Source organism: Aricia agestis, chromosome 16 (genome assembly GCF_905147365.1).
Source record: "Aricia agestis chromosome 16, ilAriAges1.1, whole genome shotgun sequence".
Lineage (NCBI taxonomy): Eukaryota > Metazoa > Arthropoda > Insecta > Lepidoptera > Lycaenidae > Aricia > Aricia agestis.
In genome coordinates this window covers 8,456,355-8,484,223 of record NC_056421.1, presented here as the reverse complement: position 1 = coordinate 8,484,223, position 27,869 = coordinate 8,456,355, and the positions used below count along the sequence as shown (strand labels likewise).

The window sequence follows — 27,869 nt, the reverse complement described above, 5'->3', positions numbered from 1 at the left end:
ATCACACAGCCCTCCTAAAGAGATAATAATATTACTATGGATTTGATCACACAGCCATCCTATAGATAATATTATTATTGTGTTGATTTTTAGGATTTGATCACACAGCCATCCTTTATAGATAATAATATTACTATGAATTTGATCACACAGCTGTCCTAGTCTTACAAATGATCCTAAGTGGTCGGCATAAACGGTGTGCATAGGTACAGGTACTTTTCCTATAGGATGTAAATTTTCTCCTCCAGATTTTCCATACTTTCCCTTACCGAAAGCACATTGAATACAGGAATTGATGAATTTCCTTATTATATCGGGTCATTTTAGGAAACCAAAAATGTCGAACCCAGGGTGTCATTCACAACGATATCAAAATACGTTCTAATTCTATGGTCTTTCATGTCAGGGGTCATACTTCTGCAATAAGCCATATTTTGCCAATTTGGGAACAACAAATCGTTCTCCATTTGAGTTTTTTCGGAACAGTATATCCTCTTTAATTACCTAAAAATTAATCACTATATTATCAGGGTATCGGTTCGTATCCCTTTAACTGAGAAATAATATTTTGTAAATTAATATCCAAATGTTAGTTACCAATCAGTTTCCTTAATGACGTAAGTATACTGTTTCGTGACCGGGATTCCTACTAAGAGCGTCTACATGTCTCATTCTATTCCCTGGATGATACTCAATTTGCAGGTCATAATCTTGTATGATAAGCCACCATAGAGCAATACAAGGAGCAAGATCTTTTGCTAAGGATTGTGCATAACGCTGCAAATTCCGAAGATTCCACAACAGCTAATGTTTTTAACTCGAACTATAGTAAAACCGTTCTTTAGATGTGACTACCAAAATAGGCTGTAGGTTTAAATGTGCCGGCCTGCTGTATTTGTATTAGTATACCCCCTAAGCCTAGTTTTCTAGCATCCGTGTTAACCTGGAGACCACAGCCACACAATTTTGTCACTTGGTCCTCAATATGAGTATCTTTGAGAGTCTGAATTTAAATTTCGGTAATCAATGCACAGCCTGTAACCTTCACCTTTTTTTTAACTAGAATCACTGGACTAGCATATTCAGATATAGAGCGACGTATGATAACAGCTTCCAAAAGATCGTTAATATTTTCATCAACTATTGCATTTTCTTTTTAAGACATATCCTATAGAGCTAACCAAGTACGACTTTATTAGTTTTTATTTTTATTTGTAATAAATCTGTGTACCCTAAATCTTTTGTATCCCTAGTAAATAAATGTTTTTGTCTATCTAATATCATCATCTTTTTTTTGTCTAAACTTTCACCAATTACCTTACCTAAACCCTCTAATTCCCGATTCAATGCTATTTGTGTTTCAATCGATAAAGTCATATTTTCAGTAGAGGTATTCGAGTCGATAATATTAATAATTTCAGCCCGGGCAATTAACGTATATTGCAGGCCAAGTTATTTCAATTACATCAATATTTATAACCTTTAAATGACAGCTCCTCCAGGAATTATATAACACAAATATAGGAATTATATAGTACATAAACTGGATTTGTTCCATTGAATTGTTTCTCATTTGGATCGATATCTACAATTACATCAATATTACAGCAACTATTTTTAGGTGAAATTGTATCATGTTTCAGCAAAACATTTTAGTTATATCTATCACCAAAATCTATCACTTATATTTGTCAGCTGTTTGTAACTGTCAAACAAATTATAAGTCTCAGTAAAAGTGGCAGAATTTGCTGTAGTAACTAATACCAAGCTGGTTGATCATTGATTGGCCAATAATTAAGTCTATGTCACTTGGCAGTTGTTGAACAGTCTCTACATGGTCACTAAGACACACTTGCTCTATTTTATAGTCAACTTTAGATTTCATTTTCATTATTCTTGTTCATTGGCTCCTACCCACATTTTTTTTTTGCAAATATTATTATTTACTAAGATATTACTTGAAGTATAAAAAGTGTTACTTACTTGTGTTGAAATCTGCGGTTGCCGAGTTGTTCCTGCTGTACTCGCGAACCAGCAGTTAGCCGCCGCATGACAGAGGCGTTGAAAAGTTCGACAATTGTAGCAGCGTTTATTCTTGGCTGGAGAGCTGCTGTCGATTTTCCATCACTTGCACCTTTCCTCCAAGTAGACTTTCGCATTGGCTTGTAGTTCATTCGGTAACCCTCTTATGACGCAAGATATTGCATGCTCGCCCTGGATGTTGCATTTCTTAAGCAGAGAGACTTATCGTTAATATTTGGTCATCGGCCCGCAGCCCGCTTTCAGTCTTCGTTTGAATCATCATAGCTTCAAGGCAGTCATTGTCTAGCGGACCCACGTAAACGCATTTGCATGATGAACTGTCGATCGGTAGGTACTGTTCCGTAAACCTCTTCTAGGTGGTCGATTTTATGCAGCCATGTAGCTACATTACAAGCGTCGTCTTCTGGTTCAAACTTTGGTATCACTTCTGCATCAGCTTGAGTAATTCTGCGTCGTTTTATCACTGGTTCACATATCACAATCACTGTTGTTTATGTTCAAAAAAAAGAAAAAAAAAATCACTTTCTTCGCTGTCAATCGCAGAGAGTCTGAGCAAGTCTGGGCGTTCTTCTCCGGTTGCCAAGTCCCGCAGCATAAGGACCGGACATTTTTGAAATAATCCCACTTCTGAGATGTTAGAGAATAATAAAAGTCTTGAATTATACATTGAGCGATATTTATTCGAGCAGAGTTTCACCTTACATGTCTCGAAGTTAATTACAGAATGAATCAATCAATGCAATATGGCTGGCTTTTATACCATTTTACACAAAAGAAACGAACTTCCGTTGACAATTCAAATATAGCAAAATCATAAAGAAATACATTAAAATTAAGAATGGCTAAGAATAAGTTAAGTACCTACATAATTCTAAATATTAATTAATGTACTTCTCATATTTTAGATAATATGAGAAGAGGAAGTTATAACGGAAGTAAATAATCCTCCCGCCCATTTATAACTAACTAATTGTCAAAATCAAGTACCTTACTTATTAATATTTAAAATATAATAATCACTTATTAAAATTATATATAGTGACTAACATAATATACCGATTTAAATAAATAAATATAATATCATGTAGCTTGTCCATTGACATCCGCTAACAGTATGCAACGCGCGCGTTCGCGTCGGCAGAGCAGAAATGATCTACGGTTCGCACCGTAGTCACGCAGGTGTGCACGCCAGTTTCGCGCTACAGACGTTCCCGCATCGCGTCCCGCGTTACAGACGCGCAGGTGTGGCCGAAGCGTTCCCCGCCAAACCGAGTTGCATGAAAACCAGTATGGAAATAAGTACTTTGTGTCCTAATAAAGAAACACAGAATATTGTTTTTATGTCAAAAAAAGTTACAATACACTAACACGTTGCTACATTTTATCACAGATGGCAATTGGCATGCATTATGTTTAACATCTAACAACTATCCTCGTTGCCGTGGATGTCAGAAACGGTATATCTGCATCTATATATATAAAACTCAAAGGACTGACTGACAGATTGACATAGTGATCTATCAACGCACAGCCCAAACCACTTTACGGATCGGGCTGAAATTTGGCATGCAGGTAGATGTTATAACGTAGGCGTCCGCTAAGAAAGGATTTTGATAAATTCCAACCTCAAGGGGTTCAAGTAGGGGATGAAAGTTTGTATATAATAATACTTCTTAACGCGAGCGAAGCTGCGGGCAAAAGCTCGTAATACATACGTCGCGCAATGTAAAGACATTTCGTTTGGTACCCTTATAACCTCCCATTTCCCAAACTGACTCTAGCCCAAAATCTATTGTGCCTGCGATACCCACGATGGAGGTGTTAATTCTTATTTACATAACATAAATAGAAAGTATTTACCGTGCCGTCCTCATGGTTGCACATGTCCCACAGCGGTATGAAGGCGGTATCGTCGCGGCCCTCCTGCGCCGCCGGGATGTTGTTCTGACGAGTCATCACTGATGATATCGCCCATCTGAAGAAAACGTAGTATGTTGTAAATATTGTACTGTTGAGTAATTATCTAATGTTCTCGAAATAACTAGCTTATAGAAAGGAAAGTTTAACACGTGCGTCAAGTTCTCTAATGTGTGCGTAAATCTGAAATCACGCTAATGTGTGCGTAATGCATATGCCCGATTTTCGAAGTATAGTATGGGGATGGTCTACTCTCTACTAAATAATAATAATAATACTCCCCACACCGATTACAATGACCGTGGCCAGTTTCATTGAAACTAGGCCAGGTACGCATGAGTCATTTTATAGTGCTCAAGTGTGTTCGCAGTACACAAAAGCACTCTCTATTCATTCACTCTCATAACCCAGTGGGACGGAAGACCGACACGACTGGCGAGAGATCAGGCGCAGGACCGACTTTTTACATGCACATCCGACGCAAGGATCATATTACTTGTCAGACAATCAGGTGATCAGCCTGCATCGTCGTTTCCAACGAATCGAACCCACGACCTCCGAGTCGAGAGCCACTCTATTAACCACTAGACCACGGAGGCGTCTCTACTGTATATTTTGTAGATAGAGACCACGAAAAGTCACATTATTAAAATAATAATTTGTACACATTGAAGCCACAATAGTTTGATAAGAGTCAGCTATGTTACCCAGTTTTTACGCTAATGTAAGTTACAACCATTTACTAAGCATAATATGTGTAGCTAATATTGTATGTGTCTTCACTGTTAGCAATGTAAGTGCTAATCAACTTCAATTGTATAAGAGTTGGCGCGTATATCATGCGTTATAGCTTTGTGGGTTCCTTAAGAGGAGTCCACACCGCCCTTTTTTCCATACAAACGTTGTCCCCTGTTTCCTCCCTGGATAATGCTAGTAGAATTATAATTTTTTTCCTGAATATCTACAGCCACTAATACAATGTCCCTATGTTTTTTTTTAACTTTTAAAAACCCAAAAAAATGGCCGGATTTTCCGCTCTGTTCAAACATCCAGAAAACAGATTTGGCTAGAATAAAACATAGGAACACAGCTCAAGCCTTTCTTTAATCTTTAATGAAAAAAGTACTTAAATCGGTTAAGTTTTGGAGAAGGAATCAGGGGACAACGAATCGTTGATTTTCTGCAGTTGCCTCTATCCCGTTCCGCGGTATAGGCTTGAGGTAAGGGAGACAGCTATAGATATTACACGTACTTTTTTTTTCATTTCTCTAGCCCCTGCTGTATCCTCTTAACAATATAACATTATAATATTGTGTCGCATTTTATGGCAAGCTCTATTCACAACTCTACACACAATTTCTAAACAGTTTTCATTTGTGACTATTACACGTTTTTCTGCTACAGTAGGTACCTAATAGGAATTATGCCGTAATCGTAATTGCTATGGCGCGGAAAGCACACAATGGTTTTATCTTGCTCCATCTTCGCACTATAACAGGGATTTGTAAACACGAATTTTGTAGTGAAAGCGACCGTTGTGGTTTTACGCGAATAATACATTTCTATAAGCGGAATGAAAGTTAATAATGCTTAGGATAAAATTATGTAAGCCGCAAATTATGTTGCGTAATATCAGCATTTTACTCATTACTTATTCCATATTTATTAGTAACTGTTTAGTGACTGTTAAATCCGATTCAATTTTTAGTAAGGCATTGTTCATATGCTTTACTATAAAGTCTGTCATATGGGTGGGTGGTTCTACAGAAGTTGGGTAACTTTTAGGGATATTTGATTTACTGTAATTTTTATGGTAAAAGACAAGTTTGGGTTTATAAGATGGGTAGTATAAGGAATATATTGTTGCAAATCGGGTCAGTCACTTTTTAGAGTAGTTATTAAAATATTTCGATTTTTTTGAATTTGACTGCCAGAGGACTGACGAGGGTGACACAGTAGGAAGTTGACTCTACGAACAACGCCCGAACTCTACTTGTTCGTAGAGTCCTGAGGATGCTTCGGTGTTGGGTCGAAACGGGCGTGAGGTTTTCAACCTGCATGGTGGTGAGGGGCCCTACACGTATTTGCTAACATTATTGTTTGTGTGGTGGTGTTTGCAGGTTCTTGCATGCGAGTGTACGCATAGGCAGTGTGGGACGAGGAGGTGCCGTACGCATGCCTATGCGTACACTCACTCATTTACTTACAGGTTGAGGTTTATTTCGCGGAACATTACTTACTAAAAAAATAACATACCTACTAAAATTTTGAGTATTTTAGTGTTTTTTTTGTAGTAGTGGCGAGTAATTTTGCTCACAACTAGTTTAATGTTTTCTACGCATTTGTCGTGCATTATGGTTTCCACCATTTTATATCCATCACTTACAAATCTTGGAAGCGATATAATTTCGTAGTAAATGGAAGTATAACGATAGTTTTTATCTGTTATGTGATTATCGAGGAAAGTAAGAGTGTGTGAAAAATAAACAAAGACATAACAGACAAGATCGAGTTTGTACTTCGCGGTCGCAAAAACCATCACACACATGGGAAACCTGGTTATACGACACTTAACATGATAATTGACTTTTTAACACTCGTCGTTCTATGGTATTGATTACACAGGAGAAGCACCTGATAAACCATTTGTTACCTCTTCTCGTTTAAACCACAGAACCGATTTAGATAAAATTGGTATCGATATACTTTAAGAGATGGGAAAAGACATAGGATAAAGGAATGTTGGCGCAACGGAGTTGCTGAAGTCATCTAGTACTTATAAGTTGTAACTTGTAATCACTAATCTACTAGATGATCTTTTTTTTAAAGAAGGCAGGTCGCGTAGCCCTGAGTCACTGCGACCCATAAGGACCTATCGTGACTCCTTACTAGATGACACGGCTGCTCAAAAATTCTATTAATTATATATTATCGCGCGGGAACCGTATCACATGTCCTTTTCCAGAACTCAATGTATCTCCATAACAAATTTAAGCAAAATCGTTTCAGCGGTTTGGGCGTGAAGAGGTAACAGAGACAAACAGAAAGACATACAGACTCACTTTTGCATTTAAAATATTAGTATGGTAATATATATTCTGTGGTATGGCTTGTCTGGCGCTTGTAGTATGTATAGTTAATAGTATGCTTCGATCAAATATTCCTGATAGTACTTATGTAAGTATTACAATTTCCGAGTTCTGACGGTCATGTTTAACTTGGGCTATAAGCTGTCTTGATATTATACAACATACTTAAATGGTAAAGAAGTATTATAAAAATTCTTAAGATCCATACTAATATAATAAATGCGAAAGTGTGTCTGTCTGTCCGTCTGTCTGTTACCTCTTCACGCCCAAACCACTGACCCGATTTTGCTGAAATTTGTCATGGAGATACTTTTAGTCCCCGGAAAACTGTACGGTTCCCAAACGAGTTTGGGCGCAAAAGACTTGCGGCTGTCATCTAGTTTACTATAACTGCGAAGTCCGCCTAACCTATATGCACATAATCACGATTAATTACTTCAAATGATTTATTCCAATGTCAATGAAAACTTGCATAACACTTTCACTATTTGTTTAAATTAACTGACGAACATAAATAATTGATTAGCCACTATTATGCGCTCTTTGTTGCATTTTCTCTTTTTGCTCTGTATAATTATCCACAATAGGAGTTCGTTAGATGCGTGAGATCAGAGATGCAAAGTGATAAAAACTTTGAAAAGCTACTTGTTTTATGAAAACTTAAGTCTTTACTCTGTCGTCTATTAGAAAAGATAGACAAAAATAGGTATTTTAATAGTAATCGGCTCTTTAAATATTAATATTAGTTATTACTTTTTAGTACAGGGCTGGTATTAGATATAATGTATTTCTAACTACTACATAATATCTAGTCTTGAATGTAAGAAAGCCTATAAATAATTTCGCCTATCATGTTTTCTGGTAATAAAACAGGCGATCTTCAAGTCATCCTTATATTTTATCAATTTATTATATTCTATTCGAACTTATAACGCAACTGAGTCTTAGGGTGGGTTGCACCAGAGGCGTGGTTAAAGTTAAAGTTATGGTTATAGTTAAAGCAAATTTAACTTTAACCTTAACTTTGACCGGAGAAATTGACAGATGACAGCTGGTCCCACAAGGTTATAAATGAACGTGGGCGGGGACGCTGCTGGTAAAGGAGAACTGTCAAAAATGCCGTTTTTGTATGATGACAGCGTTAGTTCCTTTTTTCGCCACGTGCATTTAAAACCTTGTCGAGCTCTATGGTTATGGTTAAATATGGCGTCTTGATGGCGTCCATTTTTAACTTTAACCAAAGATTTGACATTTTGCATTGTAGTTACAGTTAAAGTTAGTTGGTGCAACCCACCTTTAGAAACTAAGAAACATTTCCGCTGCTATTCACAAGCGTTTATATTTCTTAATCACTAAGAATAATTTATTTATTTATTTGCTAGGAACAGCCAACAAAAGCTACAATCATACATACATAATATAAACATGGATTAAATATTGAATCACGGTTATTGCACTTTTAATTTGAGGCTATTATATCTTGCTATAAAAATCGGCTAAGTATAAAGATAATAAAAAAATGTAAATAATATTAAACTAAACTATCTAAACTAATATGCAAGTTGCAACAGAACAGAAAACGAACATTTTCGAATACCATATTACTAGACATATTTCTTTATCAAATGGACAAGACAAAAAGTGGAAAATGATGGGCTATAATGTAGTCGTCGCATACTGCACGCTACGCCGCGCGTGCACATACCGTTTCACGTGTCGAATGGCGATACGCATGGAAATATTAGATATTATCATATTATTTCATGGCAGCATCGATGATAATAGAGGCAAGACTAGAGGAAAGGGTATTTGTCAGCACCGTATGCGCCGAATGCACCGCATAGTTCACGAAATTCGGCGCGTACGGTGCGGACGAATGTGCGAGGTTTCATATAATTTCATACAAAGATCACTTTTTCACGGTAAATATTTTTAGAAGAATAGCCTCAAAATCCTAATCGCGCGAGTGGGATAGCATCTCCCGAACATCCCCGAAACATACTCAGTTTGGACCACGGAGCTATAATAAAGTTGGATTGAGAATCCACCAATAAATTCGTAGCACGAGAGATGGGACTCAGAGAGCAAAGTCTTCCATTAATACAACGCAAAGGATACCATTATCGGAGTAATAAAACCTGGTAAAAGTTACCTGGTTAATAGTAAGCTTAAAACTTTACTTTTTTGTACATAGGAGGAATCGTAAGCTTTTTGTAAGTTATATTGTGGGCAATGGGAGTCCTACGTCGAGTACGTAGGGGTCATTACGTCGTGATCCTATTATATTGTAGGCAATTATACTCACAGAGTATTAATAGTGCAGATGATGAAAATTTGAACCTAACCTGAGTCCTAACCCAACTGTATCCTACGCATTATTACGATAAAGCTGAGCCTTGCGTCGGCCGTATAAGGCTCGTAGGTGCAAAATAAAATTAAGAGTAATTATTGGAATTTTTTTTTTATTATTTCCAATAATCTTGATCCACTTGACCAAACTGATCCAATTTTTATGAATTCCTCATTCATAAAAATCGGATCACTTGTTTAGGCCCTGTGAAACAAACATAAATAGGCTGTCAGCAAACATAATAATATTGAGGATATAGTTAAAGTTCTGTTAATAAAAATTATTTAATTGCCCATTAGGTACTTTAAGCGACGATTAACAATCACGACAAAGTAAGAGGCAAACATCCAGCAATAAAAGTAATTTATATAATTACGACATAAACGCTGAATATATAACTAATACGCTAAGTAAATCACTTTAACTCGTGAACTGCAAATATTACATAAGATTATGGCACTCATTTTAGTAAATTTCTCATGGCTCGTCACTCAATCGCGGCGATCAGAAGCGAGCTAACGCTTGCGCTCACTTTCACGCACGAAAAAAAAATATAGGGGGAAAACATCGAGAAACCTCGCATTTTCCTCGCTCAGTTATTCAAGCGACGCTGTGTTGTGTGGAAAACAAAAGAGAACGGGGGAAACGTTGGACCCTTTTCTTCTCTTCTCCTTCTAGTGTTGTGTTGTGCTTCTGTTCTGGTGTAATATGAGTAGATTGGGGAAAATGCCGCTCCTAAGTACTTTGGCAGCTCTGGTTATTATTGTGCACTCCGCGGAGGAGAATTTCGAGCCGGACTATCGAGACTACCGGCCGAGGGCTCTGGACACGTCTCCTGTGAGCTATGAACAGGTAGGTGGCTTTTAATAGCTTTAAGTAAGTACTACTAATTATTATGAAGAGGAATAGTTAGTGATGATTAGGCTCCGAAAGTAATGGGTCAATTTTAATTAAGTTTGGCAAAGACAAAAGGTACAGCTACAAGGAACGACCTAAGATACATACATACAGACAAATTGGGCAAAATGTACGTTTACCGCGCAAAACACCTAACTTCTAGTTATGGTGTAAATTAGCGTGTGTGTAAGTTATAATTTGTAAGATATAGTTCTGTCAGACATCATTAAACATTTTTGGGGTCGTAATTTGTATCTGCTTATTTCCTTTATTTCCAAAAAAATATATAGCGTATACATAAGCTGATATTTTAATAATCACGAACTTATCAAAACTTTCCTACAAATTGACTTGAGAATCTTTGCTTTTTTCGTCAGTTAAAAATACTTATGGGCATATAATTATTTTAGGAGTTAATTAGTCAAATTTTGGTAATTTAGACCATTACCAATCACTTTTGTTGCTTTACTTTCTACGTATTGGCGTGTACGGTTACGCAATTATTTTCGTTAAATCGTTGAAATACACGTTGTTCCTCGTTTCCCCTATTTGGACGACTTTATGTAATTAACTCAATTGATAACTGGTTATTAATAATCGTAATGCTGTTTTATGTAATAGTAATTAATCAACTGGTAATAGTTGTTATCACTTTGCAATGTTGTTATCGAAAAAAATATATTTGCAATTTATTAATGAGTAGCAAAATAGTTACTAATTAAAAATATCTATATTTAACAAAAGACATACCAGCATTTTTTTACTATAGTCGTGGTCGTGGATTGGAGCAAATATGAAAATTGTCTGATTTGCATAAGCCTTACAAGTAAATTATTCATGCATCAACATCTAATTTCTTTATATTAAAGCATACCATACTCTCTAAATTTTGTTAATCGTAGAGTGTGAATAAGAAATTATAATACAATTTGTCGTCACTTGGCGTGTATTTCCATGCTAAAAACAATACAATACAAAAACACTTTATTGCACACCAAAGAAAATACAAAATTAAACAATTTTACATAAAAACAACATGTATGATGAATTGATGATGCACAAAAGGCGAACTTATTGCTAAATGCTAATGAGCAATCTCTTCCAGTTAACCTTTTGTTTATCGAATTGTCTATTAGAGATTGAGAAGATCGTGTAGGTGTACAAACCAGGTAAGGTTAATTAACATTTTACTTATCAAATAATCTAGAAGCAAATTTAAGGCTTATTTAAGAAATGGTGTTTTAACTCCACTCTTTGTTTGTGATTCCCGGAGTGGGAATCACATAACTATAACTCATGAAAATCGCTTCAGACAGACAAATAAACAAATGCACTTTCGCACTTATAATATTAGTAAAGATGTTTCTACTATTCAGAAAGTTCTAAGGAGCATCATAAGTCATAACATAAGCTCACGAATTTGATCTATAGGTCGTGATCCAAAGAAATTGATGTAAATCTCTTGATAGAGCCAGAGAGTGAGAGTCGTGACTTTTAGGCCCACTTACACGGTTTTGGATTAAAGTAAACCTGGGTTAACTTTAAGTATTGTTATCTCTTTATGAATACGAAGGACGAGAAAGATAACGTCATGATATTTAATGAAATGTTTAACCCAGATCTGCGCCAGTGGCTTAGAAGTATGAACTTTAATCTCTATTACGCGATATAGGTACTTCTTTCATTGCTCTGTAGTCTGTAAATAGCTCCTTTGAAAACGCCAGTTTTACCAGGTTTACTTTTCAGTCAAAAGTTAGTTTACTAACTTTTGACTGAAAAAATGGGACTATAATTTTCAAACTCTCTATCCTACAACCAACAAGAACAAAAATTAAATAGCGTAAATATTATAAAATATGTGACATTTAATTATTATTATAGATATTCATATTGTTAAAATACAATCAACAAAACCTACTCGTTGACGGAATAGTCACAGTTCCGTCGCGGAAATTCCGCGTGGCAATGTTTACAGTTAATGCAATGTAAGCCTACTATTGTAGATCTGGGTTCTAGTTATTCCTTAGTTGAAATTGGAGTATCATCTTATTATCTGTCTTGTTCTTTTTATTTAAAAAGTTTAGTCATGATAGTATTGTGACTAAACAAATTCAGAATAGCATAAATTATGCGACATAGGAACCTATACAATATACATTTCCTCAAACCTCTAATATACTTGGATCTAATTTTTATAATCTTACTTGTATTAATGTTACGCATGAATCTCGAATATATTACGTGAAAATCCGCAAGAAAGGCTCCAGAAGACGTATTAACCAGTCATTCCTCTCTTAACTAGGCTGACTATTTCAGAATTCTGTAGGGTCTTAGGCCACCGTACAGATGTAATGCTGGCCATACACCATCCTTCCTATCGTCCAATCGGCATGACGCTACCGATTGCATCAGTTAGAACTGATAAGATGTTTACATAGGCAGGCCCAGACGGACGTTCATAGTTGGTTACAGATACATAAGAGTTAGGTACAGATTGCAGTTCAGAGGATAGATAGCCGACACTATTCAAATTCCACTACGGATGTCAAAGTTTTAACATGTTATGAATGGAGAGATAATGATTTAATAGGTATCAATTACGAGTCGTCAATATTATACCCGGCATATTAGGTCACGCTCCAATTCGCACAACACCCATATTTTCTAACGCGATAGTTTCTATCGATACTTATAAATGTCCACAATTTTATTTAAGAGCGCTCCTGACCCAAAAAAATCAAACATCGTCCTTCTTCACACTCATATCATGTGGTCTTTCAAATGCCAGGTGAAAAAGGACGGCGCGGAATCATCGCCAACTTAGTTTTACTTGAATAAAAGACCTATAATGATTATGAAAAAAGTGTTTTGAGTAAATTTAGGTTTTATCAATGCCTTTTTAGATATTATAAAATATTAAAGAAAAAACATCAAACTTCGAAGATCCAAGCGAAAATGTGTCTAAAACAAGGTTTTTTCATTTTTGTAAAAAATAAACTATCGAGCATTTTTTCAGTAATCGTGTTTTCGTCTTGTGCATTTAATCTTCATGAAGTGAAGTTACTTGTGTCAAAAAATCAGTTTTCTAGACCTTACATATTTTGAGACCTAGATCTCAAAATATGTATGTAGTCAAGTTAGGGTCAGGTGCATTCTTAAGTCCTTAACATCCATACTTTCTACTTTGAGTCCCGGAGAAAGGACATAGGATACTTTTTATCCCGGAAAATGTACAGTTCCCGCGCGATAAACAGTCCGGCAGTGGAAGACCCCATATTGCCGATTACTACGGCTTGCCTTTCCAGCATCGATAAAGAAGTTATATAAAATTGAAAGAAAAGCTATAAAATCTTATACAATAAGAACAAGACAAGAAAACAGCGATAATATGGATTGTGAAAGCGCTGCTGTATGAACACGACATATTACGTTAAAACTAGCCAAGTGCGAGTCGTGTAGAATTTTCTTTATGCTAGTTTTTGTACAATAATTTAAAGTGGATTAAATACAATTATCAACTAAGAGAGTAAATTTTAAAACATACCTAACGGCTCTATAATTTAACGATTTTTTATAAAATAATAATAGCTCCCACACCGGTTTCGGTGACGGTGGCCGGTTTCATTGAAACCAGGCCAGCTACGCAGGAGTAATTTTTATAGTGCCCAAGTGTGTGCGCAGTACACAAGAGCACTCTCTATTCCTTTACTCTCATAACCCAGTGGGACGGAAGACCGACACGACCGGCGAGAGATCAGGCGCAGGACCCACTTTTTACATGCCCATCCGACGCATGGATCATTTTACTTGTCAAACAATCAGGTGATCAGCCTGCACTGTCCTAACCAAACTTGGAAATAACATGTTTCCAACGCGGGAATCGAACCCACGACGACGACGACCCACGACGTCAAGAGCCGCGCTCCGTACCACTAGACCACGGAGGCGTTATAAAATAAGTAAGTATAGTAAATAGTGCTTACGCTTGGTAGGAAGCGTCGCTTTATATACTGTTTATTATATTTAAATACATACAATAAACATAGTTCGACATAAAATTTTTGGAAATTAACGACCAAGTCTTACAGTTAAAAAAGTATTTAATTTAGTACGAATACCTACGACCTTTCCAAAAATTAATATAAATACAATACAAATAATTTATTTCATGAAAAATACAACATACAAGTTCAGATAATGACAAATCCTCACACTAGGCATAGCCTGTCCTGTGGGGCCAGTAGGAATATTCTCGTGATAGGGGTATGAAGATTTTATATGGAACCTGGCCGACCACCTGCATTGTGTTTTTCCGCGTTCACGAATATTTTTTTCAAAAATGGATAGCTAACATCCATATAAACAAAAAATAATCTTGGGCAAAACCACGTAAAGTGTCAAATTTCGAAGATTTCAGCTGCCAAAGTTGCAATATCTTAAATTGGTAAAACTTTGGCAGCACATCCGAACAAAAAATCTCGCAATGTTTAAATTCGCGTATATATTTAAGAGTTAAAATAAATCGTTTACACACAAACCAGTTCAAAAAATGTGACTGTTTACTGCGGAACCCTAAAACGCGTAATAAAAAATGAATTTATAATGAGTGGTAATATCTTATTCCGAATTTTACGGATTGAATGATTCGCAGAATTTCAATGCGCACGCGCAGCATGACAGAACACTTTCATTTCAGTAAATGTCTACATTAAGACAAATTATATGACGGAAGCTTACATTATTGGGTTGTGGATTTGATACGAGGTCAACTTTATTATTGCATAATTGACATAAAAAGGATCCTATTTATGGCCAAACTGTAGTCTAAATTCAGTAAAACCTAGAGATCTTTTTTCTAAGATGTTAGCAGGCTCTGTGTTAAACATTTGAAGTTCATGTTGTTTAAACAGACAAACAAATCTTTATTTCACTCAAGAAGAATTTTACACGCTAATCCTAAACAAACACTGCTCTCCACACTAGGATTCCCTGTGTCGTGGAGAGTTTCTAAGAATAAATTACATACACTTCGAATATACAAACCATTTTTAGGGTTCCGTACCCAAGGGGTAAAAAGGGGACCCTATTACTAAGACTTTGATGTCTGTCCGTCTGTCTGTCTGTGTGTTTCCAGGCTGTAACTCAAGAACCGCTATGAAAACTTTTGAAATTTTCACAGATTGTGTATATCTGTTGCCGCTATAACAACAAATACTAATAAAATTAAATTAAGAAATTTAAAAAAACCCCCGCCAAACAACTTTAAAAAGTAATGAAATAATATATTTTACAGACTTTAAGTTTAAATAATTCCTAAGTGTAAAGTGATATTTTAGTCCATAATTGTTGTCACGGTGTGTCGGGGGACCGCCAACAGTGTCTTTTACATCTTGTATCGCCATGTCACTGATTGTCTCGATACTATAATGTTTTGTGAAATCAAAAATCTACATTAACGGTCCCCCGACACACCTTGACAACAATTATGGACTAAAATATCACTTTACACTTAGGAATTATTTAAACTTAAAGTCAGTAAAATATATTATTTCATTACTTTTTAAAGTTGTTTGGCAGGGGTTTTTTTTTGAATTTCTTAATTTAATTTTATTTCATGCTTTTTAAACTTGTGTTGGTTATAGTGCAAAATAATTCCTATCAACAGGATCATAATATTATATATAATATATACCAATGAATACCATCTAGGAATGTCCTTTTGGATGAGGCCGTCACGCGTCAATATGAGTCCAAACATGAAACCTCCACTTTGGGTTCATATGGAGCTCGGCTCCTATAGAATCCAGGTGATGCTGCAGCAGCAGCATGCAAAAATTTATTGGTTATCTACGTCTTCCTAGTTGTCGCAATTCAAATGAGCCCAAACACGAAACCGTTGCTCTAAGTTGGTGAGGAGTTGGGTATCCTATTGATTACCAGGTGATGCTGCAGCACCAGGTCAACTTTCCATTAATGTATAAATATTCATAAATGTCACGAACTAGAATGCAATAAAGCCCACCAAACGACTGCAAGTTGCTAATCGGCCCTCCACGAACCAGATGAACAGCGATTTTTCAGCACGGAGCAGGCATCAGCCTGAAGATGATGAACTATAGCTAAGAACACTCTCAATGAAGTCAGCTTTCAAACAAAAAAAACTAGATCAAAATCGGTCCACCCGTTTGGACAGACAGACAGACAGACAGACAGACAGACCGACAGACAGACACGTCAAACTTATAACACCCCTCTTTTTTGTCGGGGGTTAAAAACAAAATAAATTAAACATACAACAAACGTGATTTTTTGCTATTTTTTGCTCGATAAATTTAATAATCAAGGGGGGCTCCCATACAATAAAACACAATTTTCAGCGTATTTTTGCGCTATTGTGGTACAGAACCCTTCGTGCGCGAGTCCAACTCGCACTTGGCCGATTTTATTTTATTTTTCTGAACACCCATGTCTCCTAATTATTTCAGATGATTAAACAGAAGATTATTTTTTTCTTTTGTATATGGGAAACTCGTGACGCTGCTTTTGGCTTCGACTTTTGTATGAGTTACAAAAGTGAAAAAAAAAATTAGTCTTTCAGCACTGCTACTTTCACAGTGAACTCTCTACAAGGAACACATACACACTCTAAAGTATTATCACTTAGTTTTGTTACATCCTGTATAATACTAGATGATGGTCGAAACTCTTCATATTTTGATATTTAATATTCGTCTCATAGTGCGGCAGTTAGTCAATTAATATTATTATTATCGGATAAAGCTGCGTGTACTAGAACAATTTAATACTTTTTAATTTCTCGTATTGGTGCTAGTGTTCCGTACTATTACATGTTCGCACACCGTTAAAATGATTGCAAACAAAAAACCGAAAACACTTTCAATGCGATAATACGCGCTAACAGGGAAATCGTTTTACCTGGGCTGAGCTGCATTCAACCTAAAATATATACGAGAATCGTATATTAATTTAGTAAACCTTTTTGCATAGGATATACCCAAATTAATTAATTTTTGTGGTTTATGTATAGTAGACAGTTGTTCAATACCTTTAGCTCTCATGAATTAGGTAAAGTGTTTAAAGAAAAAGTTAAAAACAAAAACTTACAATCTCAGTACTATTGACTATCTATTGAGACCTTGTTTGCTAAAATAAGACCAGTAGTTAAGCTCTACGAGGCTACATACCTTTAATTCATATAATAATATACTAAGCTTGTCAAAACCCTTTACCTTTCGCCAAAGTTCGGTAAAAATAAAAGATTTTTTCTTCTTTGTGTCTAAACACACTAGGCCGAAGTTACGCGGCGTAAATTCCGCATGATTACGCCCGCAATGTCAAACGCATACAAAATACGGACGGAACGCGACGTAATAGTGTGTCATCGGTAATTTAAAATACGGGCGGGCGTAATCATACGGAATTTACGCCGCGTAACTTCGGCCTGGTGTGTTTAGACACAAAGAAGAAAAAGTCTTTGATTTTTACAGAACTTTGGCGAAGGGTAAAAGGATTTTGCCAAGCTTAGTATAATTATGCATAAAGGTATGAAGCCTCGTAGAGCCTAACTACTGGTCTTATTTTAGCAAAAAAGGTGTCAGGAGTTACTAGTTAGTATTAATGATGGTAGGTACCGAGAGTGTAAGTTTTTTTTTGCGCTAAAGACAATTTCTGTATTATTTATTTATATTTTCTATTTCCATATTATCTTCTATGCCATGCGCTATCAACTGTATTAATTGTCAGTCTAAACTCTAAACCTGTCTTTTTCTCATACTTATTATAAGTATGAGTATACACCCTCTGGACCTACAACTAAAATCGTATTTTTCACGTAGCCGGGTTATAGTTCAAGAAACGAACCTAATTCAAGAACCAAACCACAACGAGGTTACTAAAACAGACCATTCAATAAGCCACCTGACGCGGAAGTCAGAAGCTACGCTATAATATTTACGCTAAGACAAACGCTAGAACCGGTCACACCGCTTTCAACTTTCGTCCATTATGGTGTAACAGCTTTCCTCGGCACTCGGCAGATGAGATAATGAACGTCACACGGTCAACTCGTAATATAATCAATTCGCAATACTAGTAATGCCATTACATAATACTAGATAACACCCGTAATTCTTGCGCCAAAATTCACTTACCGTGCATTTTTCCGGAATAAAAAGTATCCTATGGGCTATGCCCTTACCAGGGACTTAAAGTACGTACCAAATTTCAGAAAAATTGGTTCAGCGATTTGGGCTTGAAGGGGTAACAGACAAATAGATTATTATATTAGTAAAGCAAATATTATGTAATGTTTTACTCCAACTCAATCCAATTGAAATGGTAACTTATATTTACCATTTACCATCAAGTATTAACTGGCTGATCTGCGCGTCTTGCCCGCGAAATCTTTGGCCTCAGGGCCGGACCGTGACCTTACGAGGCCCTGGGCTGAAACTACTTAGGGCCACAACATTTTAACTGTCAGTTCGTAGTACCAACACCTAAATTGTATCATAAACCTTGATCGTAGGACTCTCAGGGATACCGACAAAAATTTAATAACATTATGAATTATTTCGCATTATCGTCTATTTTTGACTTGACTTAGTTGGGGGCGGAGGCCCTTGAACTCATGGGTCCCTGGGCTTAAACCCAAATAGCCATATGGCAGATCCGGCCATGTTTGGCCTGATAAAACTTCAAAAATATTTAGTTTCTCTACTATACTATGTATGTATATTGTATGCATCCAATATGTTGCGTAGTTTCAAAGATAGTAGCATAATAAAATATAGTGACAGACAGCAACATTAGATGTTACTCGGATCTTCGTTGCGCCGAAATATTTCGTTTGATGTAACATGTATCTTACATACACTTTCGCACATAATATGATATTCGTAAGAATTCCGAGACATATGAAATAAAGCTTGATACTATGTTCTCTGTATAACGTTAGCTTTCGTGTTTTTCAGCCATGGCGAGATACAAACGTCGAGCACATCCAGCCGGAAAAAGCAGATAATTGGCACGACAGTCTGGCGAATGAACCCCTGAGACGTCGACGAATGGGAAGAAAACGAAAGCGTCGGCCTCAAGTACCGTCTCTAGAAGATATCGAGTTTTCTGAACCAGTAGCGAACCCAGAAGTTCCAGCATCGCTTCAAGAAGAGTACGACCGTAACACAGAAGCACCGAGAAGGCGGCGAAAGAAGATCGATCACGTCGATCATTCTCAGGATGACCCCAGTAGACATTTGTACACTAGCAGAGATGAAAGTATTGAGAGACCCCATAGACGAAGGAAAGGCCAAAGAAGAAAACGTCCTATCGTTCAACCTTGGGCAGAAGTAGGTGAACCGGATTATGGACAGCAAAACCAAGTAAACGAACATGTAGAAATAAATAATGAAGACCGCCCGTCCTACTCTAATAATGCTCAAGAGGAATTTGGCGACACAGATATAATGGAAGTTAAAACTGAAGAGAATCGTTTCGTAGTCGAGAATAAAGAACCAGCGGAAGAGACAAATCAATCGCATTTTATTAATAACGAGAAAAGTTACGAGCCAGATATCAGCACTGAAAGAAATGACAACATAGACAAACTTAGCTCAAATAATTTAGGGACAAAGAAGGAAGGAAAGGAAATAAATGAAATCCCCGAACAGGTAATTGTACCTTCTTAATTTAGATATATAATTTATATCATTAATATTATGTGTTAGTTTGTAACGTTAATAATGATATTTATATTATTGGTATTTTTCATTACAGAATAAAAAGATAGATCCACTCGCTTTGAAGGCACTATTAAAAAAATCGAAAGGCAAAAGTTTAAGTGAAATACTACAGCAAAATAATTTATCTTTATCGGACCTACTGAGCGGAAAAGAGCAAGCAGTTTCAATTCTGAAGAAAGAAGATTTACCGCAGAGCCAAGAACCTATCACTTCAACAGAGATTCCGAAAATACCTGAGCTACACATACCACAACATAACCCTCAAGGACCTAACAGAAATTATGAAAGTAGGGCTATAATTAGAGACAAAAAAGTTGAAGCTCCTCATGTAACGGCAGAACCAAAACATTTGAATGAAAAGAAAGAGGAAACAAAAGTAAATGAATCAAACGAAAGGTACAGATTTGTCACGAATAATTCCAATAGAAAGGAAGCATCCAACACAAATATGAGGCGAAGATTTCCAACAATAAGAAGAAAGTTGCGAATGAGACCAGTATTAAGCAATACTTACAAAGCACAGCTCAGTAGAGACTTAATTACACTATCTTCTATGAAATATCACAATAATCGAAATTCAACCAGATTTAGAAACTTTAAGGAATTGATGTCACCAAAAACGGAAAGAAACGAGCCTCTTGTTTTTGATACCACAGAATCTGAAACGGACTCGACGACATTCATTCCAGACGAAATAGTAACAAGAACTACATTTGATGAACAAATAGACGAACTAACTACCATCACATATTTTAGAGATACGAATGTTGTAAGTGAGAATGATGATCAAGAAACATTAAATACAGCAGACTCAAACACACCAAATATTAGGCAAACGGACTGTGATAACAAAGAAACCACCACAGCTTTAGTTTTTGAGTTAGATCCAGAAACATTTTACACAAGTACTACAGAAGCGCCAACAGAAAATTATCCTACAACTACAGCTGTAAATATCCGACGACAAACCTTAGACAATAGGTTCAACCGTAAAAGAACAAAACAAAGAACTACCACAGAAACTCCTATAGACTTTGAAACGAAAGATATATTTAATTTTCCTAATTTAGTACCAGCGTCAGAATTTATAACTAAAACTAAAACTACTGCGGCCGATGATGACGATTTCACCACATTGGAAGACTTTTTGACTACCGAGTCCTCATCTGTAACACGAAGAAGAAATAAATCAAGGAAACGCAATTTCAATCGCAATTTCAGTGTTTCTAGCACTCCAAAGTCACACATCACAACAGAGGTAACTGCTAAGATCGAAATACAGGAGATTCTTAACGACACCACAAGTAAGTAGACATTTAATTCTCAATTTGGAATGCTGTAGTAATTAACATCAATTTTTTTTGTAAAATCAAGCACTTAGTATTTTTTCTCTATCATTTCGATTTTTTTAAATATTAACTATAAGTACATATACAATTTCTTATGTTACAGCTAGTGAACGTCTATCAAGGATTCTGAAGGAGAGAAACATGACTTTGAACGAGTTGTTCGAGCAAAGAGAACGTGGCTCGAGTCATGTGCATTTGGCAGACATATTCCACAACGCATCGAGAGAACCGAATCCACCCGAGCCCTTCCTATCCAAATCTCTCCTAGAACCTATATCTAGAGAGACGTATCCGTTGCGAGCACTACTGGAAGCAAACCAATATGATCCAAAAACAACAACTGATCCTGTAATAGACCAGATAGATTATAGAAACAAACCAATAGTCATGGACTTTGGTAATAATGTTAACGAGAACAGTGAAAATATGGGTATCATGTCACTGTTTCAGAACTTTACCAAAAACTATTTAAATAAAGAAATGAAAAAGGAAGAAGAGAAAGCAACTACACCGAGTATGAAGAAACAAAGTATCTCTGAGCCTAGGGAAGGCCGAGCTTTAGAAGCTGACAAGCCATTGATTACTTGGAATGAAATAATCAACTTCATGCATAAAGAAAAGAACGAAACTGTGCCTACTACAACGGCGATCGAATATGGTAAGCATTATCATAATTTGTAAGCAATAAACTTTATAGCTAACTTACATAATATTATTATTCCATTTGATAACATTGTTTAAATACTAGCTAAATGTAAAACTAAATAAGTGCCAGAGCTAGTATAATTTTTTTTGTAAACGACTAATTAAACATACTAATAACATTGACCATTAAATTCCAGAAATCCCAACGGAAAGAGTGAGCTTTAAAGCGAGTGACGATTCGCTTGACGACAAACTGGACATTCTTCAAGACTTGCAATACTTAACCAACAATTTGGAAGGACCCATGGTACCGAAATCTAAAAGTAACGAGGCCTTAAATCTATACCAAGAAAACGACAGCATTGAAGTGCTAAATACAGTAGAATCTAGCTACATGAGCACAACCAAATCTGTCACGGTAGCCACGGCCTCTATTATTGGATTATCTCTTGTCCTTTTCCTGCTCACATATAGTATACTAAAGTGGAAGCAGGACGCAAAGATAATGAGAAATAACTCCTGTAGAAGAACCGAAGACGTACCGACACCCGTTTTCGAGAATAGAAAGGGACAAAAACTGAATAGCAGCACCCGAAGCAAGAGCCCGATGCTGTCAAACTCAAATATTTACGCTATAGACTCCTTGGACACGCATAAAGGGAATGAATCACCTGAATACATGTGGGACAGTTTGAGAAAACCATTCCAATAATATTAGTTCATATAGTTAAGGACTTAGACTGAAATTATTTGTAAAGTTCTCTAATTTATTCTTAATATTAAATAGACTATTATTTTTAAACTGTGACCTGAGTTACTGATAGATTTACTGTTGTAGTTTTGTGTTGCAGAATTCCTGCTCCACGAAAATAAAAAGATCATTTTCATGTCTATTACTGTAAAGTATGTATATGTGTGAAATACTGTCTAATATACTAAGTTGATTTTGGAGGTGTAATATTATGTTCTATTTCATAAGCTTTTCAGTATTGTTACTATATACTGTCTAATATACTAAGTTGATTTTGGAGGTGTAATATTATGTTCTATTTCATAAGCTTTTCAGTATTGTTAGTATTACAAACTATACCCACAACATTTTATTTAAAAACACAATGTTGTGTTTAGCTGGACTAAGCAAATTTTAATAAAAAGCTATCATGAAACTGTAAATTCTATTAGCAAAAATGAATTCATGCTTTTTATTTATTTAATTAAATAAATATGTATCATAGTCCAGCCAAAACTGTTTTATTTATTAACTTTACACTACCTGTAGTTTTCAAATGTAAAAACTTCTTTCAGCTTTTTCATCACGGGTAAGTGTTCCATAGTATTGATTCTTTTGTAAAAATATGCATACCATCTCACAAGGCTTTGGTATAGTTTCAGTGAATGCACATAAACAGGCGATGGCTAAAAATATAATAGGCTTTATTATAAAGAAATAATATAAATGAAAGATTTCTAAAACACTATCTGTCATAGAAGCTTCTTCCTTTCAAAACTGTTCAAGCACAATATTCTAGTACTCTTCAACCTGAGCATATCCGCATACCAAATACATCTTTGTAGGTTCAGCCAGACAGATCAGACAGACAGACTATTTACAATAGTGTAATAATTGTCATATTTACCCTTAATTCAGCCAGCTCTTCTGGAGTAAAATAAAGAATTGTGGTATATTTCTCAGGTAAAACATCTATGTATGGTTTCCAAAACGAATCTGAAATGATTATTTCGAGAAAAGATAGATATTGCCCTTGCGCTTCGCTTGGCTCGTTACAATTAAATTAAATAACTATTGTGTAGTGCTTTTACAAACATTTTTATTAAAAAAATCATAAATCATATTATAAGCAGAGACAATATTTGAGCCTGTTTCACTACTTACTGATTTAAAAGTGCCGAATAGGCTTTTCACAGCTTTTTTGTCAGATTAAGAAAGAGGTTAAGTGGTGGATAGCCTATTCGGCACTTATCAGGAAGTGGTGAAACAAGCCCTTAACATACTAAAATAACTATAAAGTATAACTTAATCCTTTGATCGTATATTCTCGCTGCCACATGTGGCCGCTTGGGAGTTGAAGTGTTAATAACACTGTACTCCACTCGGGTATAAACCGCGATTGACAATGAAGTGTCAGATATTGTAAATCGTGGTTTTATATGGAAAATGACAACTTTTTGACAGGGAGTTAATGACCGCTAGCGACAAGTTAGCACGAGTGGAGTATAGATGAAGCTTGTAACTAACTGCCTACAAACTTTTGTACAGTTTGGCAGATACAAAAATGTATGTGTAGCTGTATTTGTTTTTTTGAATAAACCCTTTTTTAATTTTCATTTCATTCATTTCCAATTGTACGGAATTCAGTTTTTTGCATGGGAGCCATTCATTTGCAACAAAACTATCCTGAGTAATTATTTCATTAATTACAATAAACTTAATTAGTTTCACTGTTTAATGCTTCAACTCCCAAGCAGCGCCTGCACCGCGATAACAATAGATTTAGCTATTGTGTCTGGTTTTACAACGTTTGAAGGATTAAGTGTTAAAAGGTAACAAACAGACATATATATTTTTATATTAGTAGTAACAAACATCTTTTTACCTGGATTCTGTTTTTCTAGAAGTAAGTAAAAAGCGAGTATATAATTTGGCATAACTTTCAATGGATCTATTTCTAGGAACTGTGACAGTTCAGACTGCTCTGCGTTTGACACACTCATCATCAGTTTACGAGGTACAGTTAGCATCAGTGAACCCTCTGTAAATTCTTTTGTTGCTTTTAGTCCAAGCTCGTAGCCTTCAAATTCACATACTTCTATGCCTGAAACACGAGAAAGAAAAAAATTACAAAAATTACATTGGTAAATAATTAACTGAATTTTTAAATTAATATACTATACTACAAAGGAAAATATATTCATTTCAATAGTTATTCAAATTCAATAGTATTTAAGGAAAGTGCAGTGAATTATAAATTAAAACAATAAAGTATTTTAAAGTGTTTACTCCACTTTTAAACACTTATACTAGAAGATCAAATTACAAGCCTTACCTTCAAATTCAGCCTTATTCTCACGGAGCCAAGTAACATACTTCTCTAAATTTAACTTTCGTGAATTTGGTTTACTTTTGGTCAGTGTACTTTCTATTTCTATAATCTCATTTATAATTGACTGCAACTGTAAATGACATTCCCAAACGGTAATATTGCCGTTTACATTACATTCATTGATAATACTGGTTAATTTGCTAGTTAAATTCATTAATTCCTTTTGTTTTTGCTGATAAAATCTATTCGCTTTCTTATTGTTGCGCTCAGTCTGTTTTGATTTCGCTTTTTGATCCATTTTTCACTTTTATCTTATATACAGCCTTCGTCACTTGATTCCTTGTTTCGATTAGGTTGTAACCACGGTTATAGATTCAGGAAAAACCAGCGTGGGAATTAGTAAAAGTATAAATATCTCAAAAACTATTTCTCAGCATTGTACGATCACCAGATACCACATTTGACATCTCACATCAATGTCAAAAGTGACAAGTATTTGACACATAGAACGGTGTTGCTATTTTTCAAATATACCTTTCTCCCTAAAATACTAAAAAAAGAATACCATTATTTTTCTAAAATTGACGAAGTCAATACAAATATTATTGTAAATATTAATAAATTAATGTTTATCCACACCCATCATGTTATTAAAAGTAGATATGACGAATGCTAAAACCATATTTTCACCCTACGAATAATAAAAACTATTCATCCTCACTACTTGGGGACTAGCTAAATTAAATTGGAAACACTTTTACCGTACTGCACGTTGACATTTTATGAGCTGGTGCAATTATTCTTCGCTAGATGGCATTGTATTTATTATGTAGTAAAGTGAAATCGTAGTAAAATACAGAAATACTACACGCACGTTGCTAACTTTATTTTAATGTTGACATAGTTTTATGCATTCGCTGTAATAATTTATAATGGTACATCTCAACTAATTTGGTATTAAAAATTATTACAAGGCCTTAGTGGCTCAGTGCCGCAGGCTCAGCTCAGGCCAGAGCACAGAGTACTTTATTATATATGGGCAGGGGCGGATCTACTATAAGGCTTTTTGGGCTGCAGCCCAGGGCCCCGCGAATACAAAGGGCCCCCAACCGAACTGAAACCAATAGACGATATTGTCAATAATAAAAATTATATAGAATTTTAAAAAATCCGATCATAAGGTTGGCGCATTATCCTAATGCCGTAGACGAACATTTAGTGAATGAGTGCATTCTGTTAAAATCTTATTTACTGCAGTCTAAGTCTTTCACCTCTTGCAGTCAAATTTTTTGGCTTATTTATGAAAATAAACTTATTGATGTTTTCCCAAACTGCTATTATTTCATTATTTAAAGATTTTTTAACGATGCCGATCACTAGCTGTGAAGCAGAGCCATAGAGAAATATAATACACGGGGAGCAGAGCATTCTTTCTCCATAATGTCGTATATAGAAAACAAATACAGGACAACAATGTCATCATTCATTATCAGTTCTTTCGATAAATTTCGATTTAACAAAGGACCTACAATGCGATGACCAAATAAAATAATTTGCAGTTTGTTTGTTAGTTTGAACGCGCTAATCTCGGGAATTGAAAAATTCTTTCAGTGTTAGATAGCCCATTTATCGAGGAAGGCTATAGGCTATATTTTATCACGCTAAGACTAATAGGAGCGAAGAAATAGAGGAAAATGTGGAAAAAACGGGGAGAAATTATTATTTGACAGGGCTTATTTGAACGCGCTAATCTCAGGAACTACTAGTCCGATTTGAAAAATCCTTTCAGTGTTGGGTAGACCATTTATCGGGGAAGGCTATATGCTATATTTTATTACGCTAAGACTAATAGGAGATAAGAAATAGAGGAAATTATGGAAAAACTTGAAAACTTGAAAGGGCTTATCTCACGAACTACTGGAGCAGCAATTTTTCTGTTATTTGGCACAAATAAGAAGTAGACCACGTGAAGGATCATACGCTATTTTTGTGGACTTATTTGTCTGTGAAATATCTAATTTACGTGGGCGAAGCCGCGCGGAACGTCTAGTATAACATAACTATCTATAACCCATATAAATAAATTAAATATTTTGTTTTCCTATTTTCTTCCTGTACTTAATATACGTTCCGCGCGGCTTCGCGCTTTTCACAGACTAATTAGTCCACAAAAAATAGCTTATGATCCTTTACGTGGTCTACTTCTTATTTGTGCCAAATAACAGAAAAATTCCTCCAGTAGTTCGTGAGATAAGCCCTTTCAAATAATTTCTCCCGTTTTTTCCACATTTCCCTCTATTTCTTCGCCCCTATTAGTCGTATCGTGATTCCGGGGGAGACTCCGGAATGAAGCGTGCCTCACGTCGCCTATAACATCGTGATAAAGTGTAGTTATTAAGTGTATATAATTTATATGTATGTTAGTCATTAAGGTATATATTATATGGGCCTAAGTAGCCTGATATAAATAAATAAATTAAAAAAAAATATATAGCTTATAGCCTTTGCCAATAAATGGACTATCTAACACTGAAATAATTTTTCAAATCGGTCCAGTAGTTACTGAGATTAGCGCGTTCAAATAAGCCCTTTCAAATAATTTCCTCCCGTTTTTTCAACATTTTCCTCTATTTCTTCGCTCCTATTAGTCGTAGCATGATAAAATATAGCCTATAGCCTTTTTCGATAAATTGACTATCTAAAACTGAAATATTTTTTTAAATCGGACCAGTAGTTCCTGAAATTAGCGCGTTCAA

At 35.6% G+C, this 27,869-nt stretch overlaps 2 protein-coding genes across 2 annotated transcripts in view; one reads left to right on the top strand and one right to left on the bottom strand.

Moving 5' to 3' along the window:
* LOC121734603 (actin-histidine N-methyltransferase) overlaps positions 1 to 25,572 on the bottom strand; it is a 33,678-nt gene extending 8,106 nt beyond the window's left edge. Inside the window, exons 1-5 of the mRNA XM_042125188.1 lie at positions 25,117 to 25,572; positions 24,667 to 24,885; positions 23,689 to 23,777; positions 23,325 to 23,467; positions 3,904 to 4,018 (exon numbers count right to left, since the gene is read on the bottom strand). Of these exons, the coding sequence (XP_041981122.1) occupies positions 3,904 to 4,018; positions 23,325 to 23,467; positions 23,689 to 23,777; positions 24,667 to 24,885; positions 25,117 to 25,411 (861 nt within the window). The 5' untranslated portion in view covers positions 25,412 to 25,572. The remainder of the gene's footprint in view (positions 1 to 3,903; positions 4,019 to 23,324; positions 23,468 to 23,688; positions 23,778 to 24,666; positions 24,886 to 25,116) is intronic.
* Positions 9,924 to 22,894, top strand: LOC121734595. The gene is made up of 5 exons (XM_042125176.1): positions 9,924 to 10,251; positions 19,290 to 19,985; positions 20,092 to 21,361; positions 21,510 to 22,064; positions 22,249 to 22,894. Exons 1-5 carry the CDS (start codon positions 10,108 to 10,110, stop codon positions 22,761 to 22,763), a joined length of 3,180 nt encoding a protein of 1,059 aa, XP_041981110.1. The 5' UTR covers positions 9,924 to 10,107; the 3' UTR covers positions 22,764 to 22,894.
* Positions 25,573 to 27,869: the final 2,297 nt, after the last annotated feature.

Coding starts and splice junctions, on each gene's coding strand:
- LOC121734595 (XM_042125176.1), top strand. CDS start 10,108: ATGAGTAGATTGGGGAAAATGCCGCTCCTAAGTACTTTGGCAGCTCTG. Junction 10,252..19,289: donor CTCCTGTGAGCTATGAACAG/GTAGGTGGCTTT, acceptor CGTGTTTTTCAG/CCATGGCGAGATACAAACGT. Junction 22,065..22,248: donor TACAACGGCGATCGAATATG/GTAAGCATTATC, acceptor ATTAAATTCCAG/AAATCCCAACGGAAAGAGTG.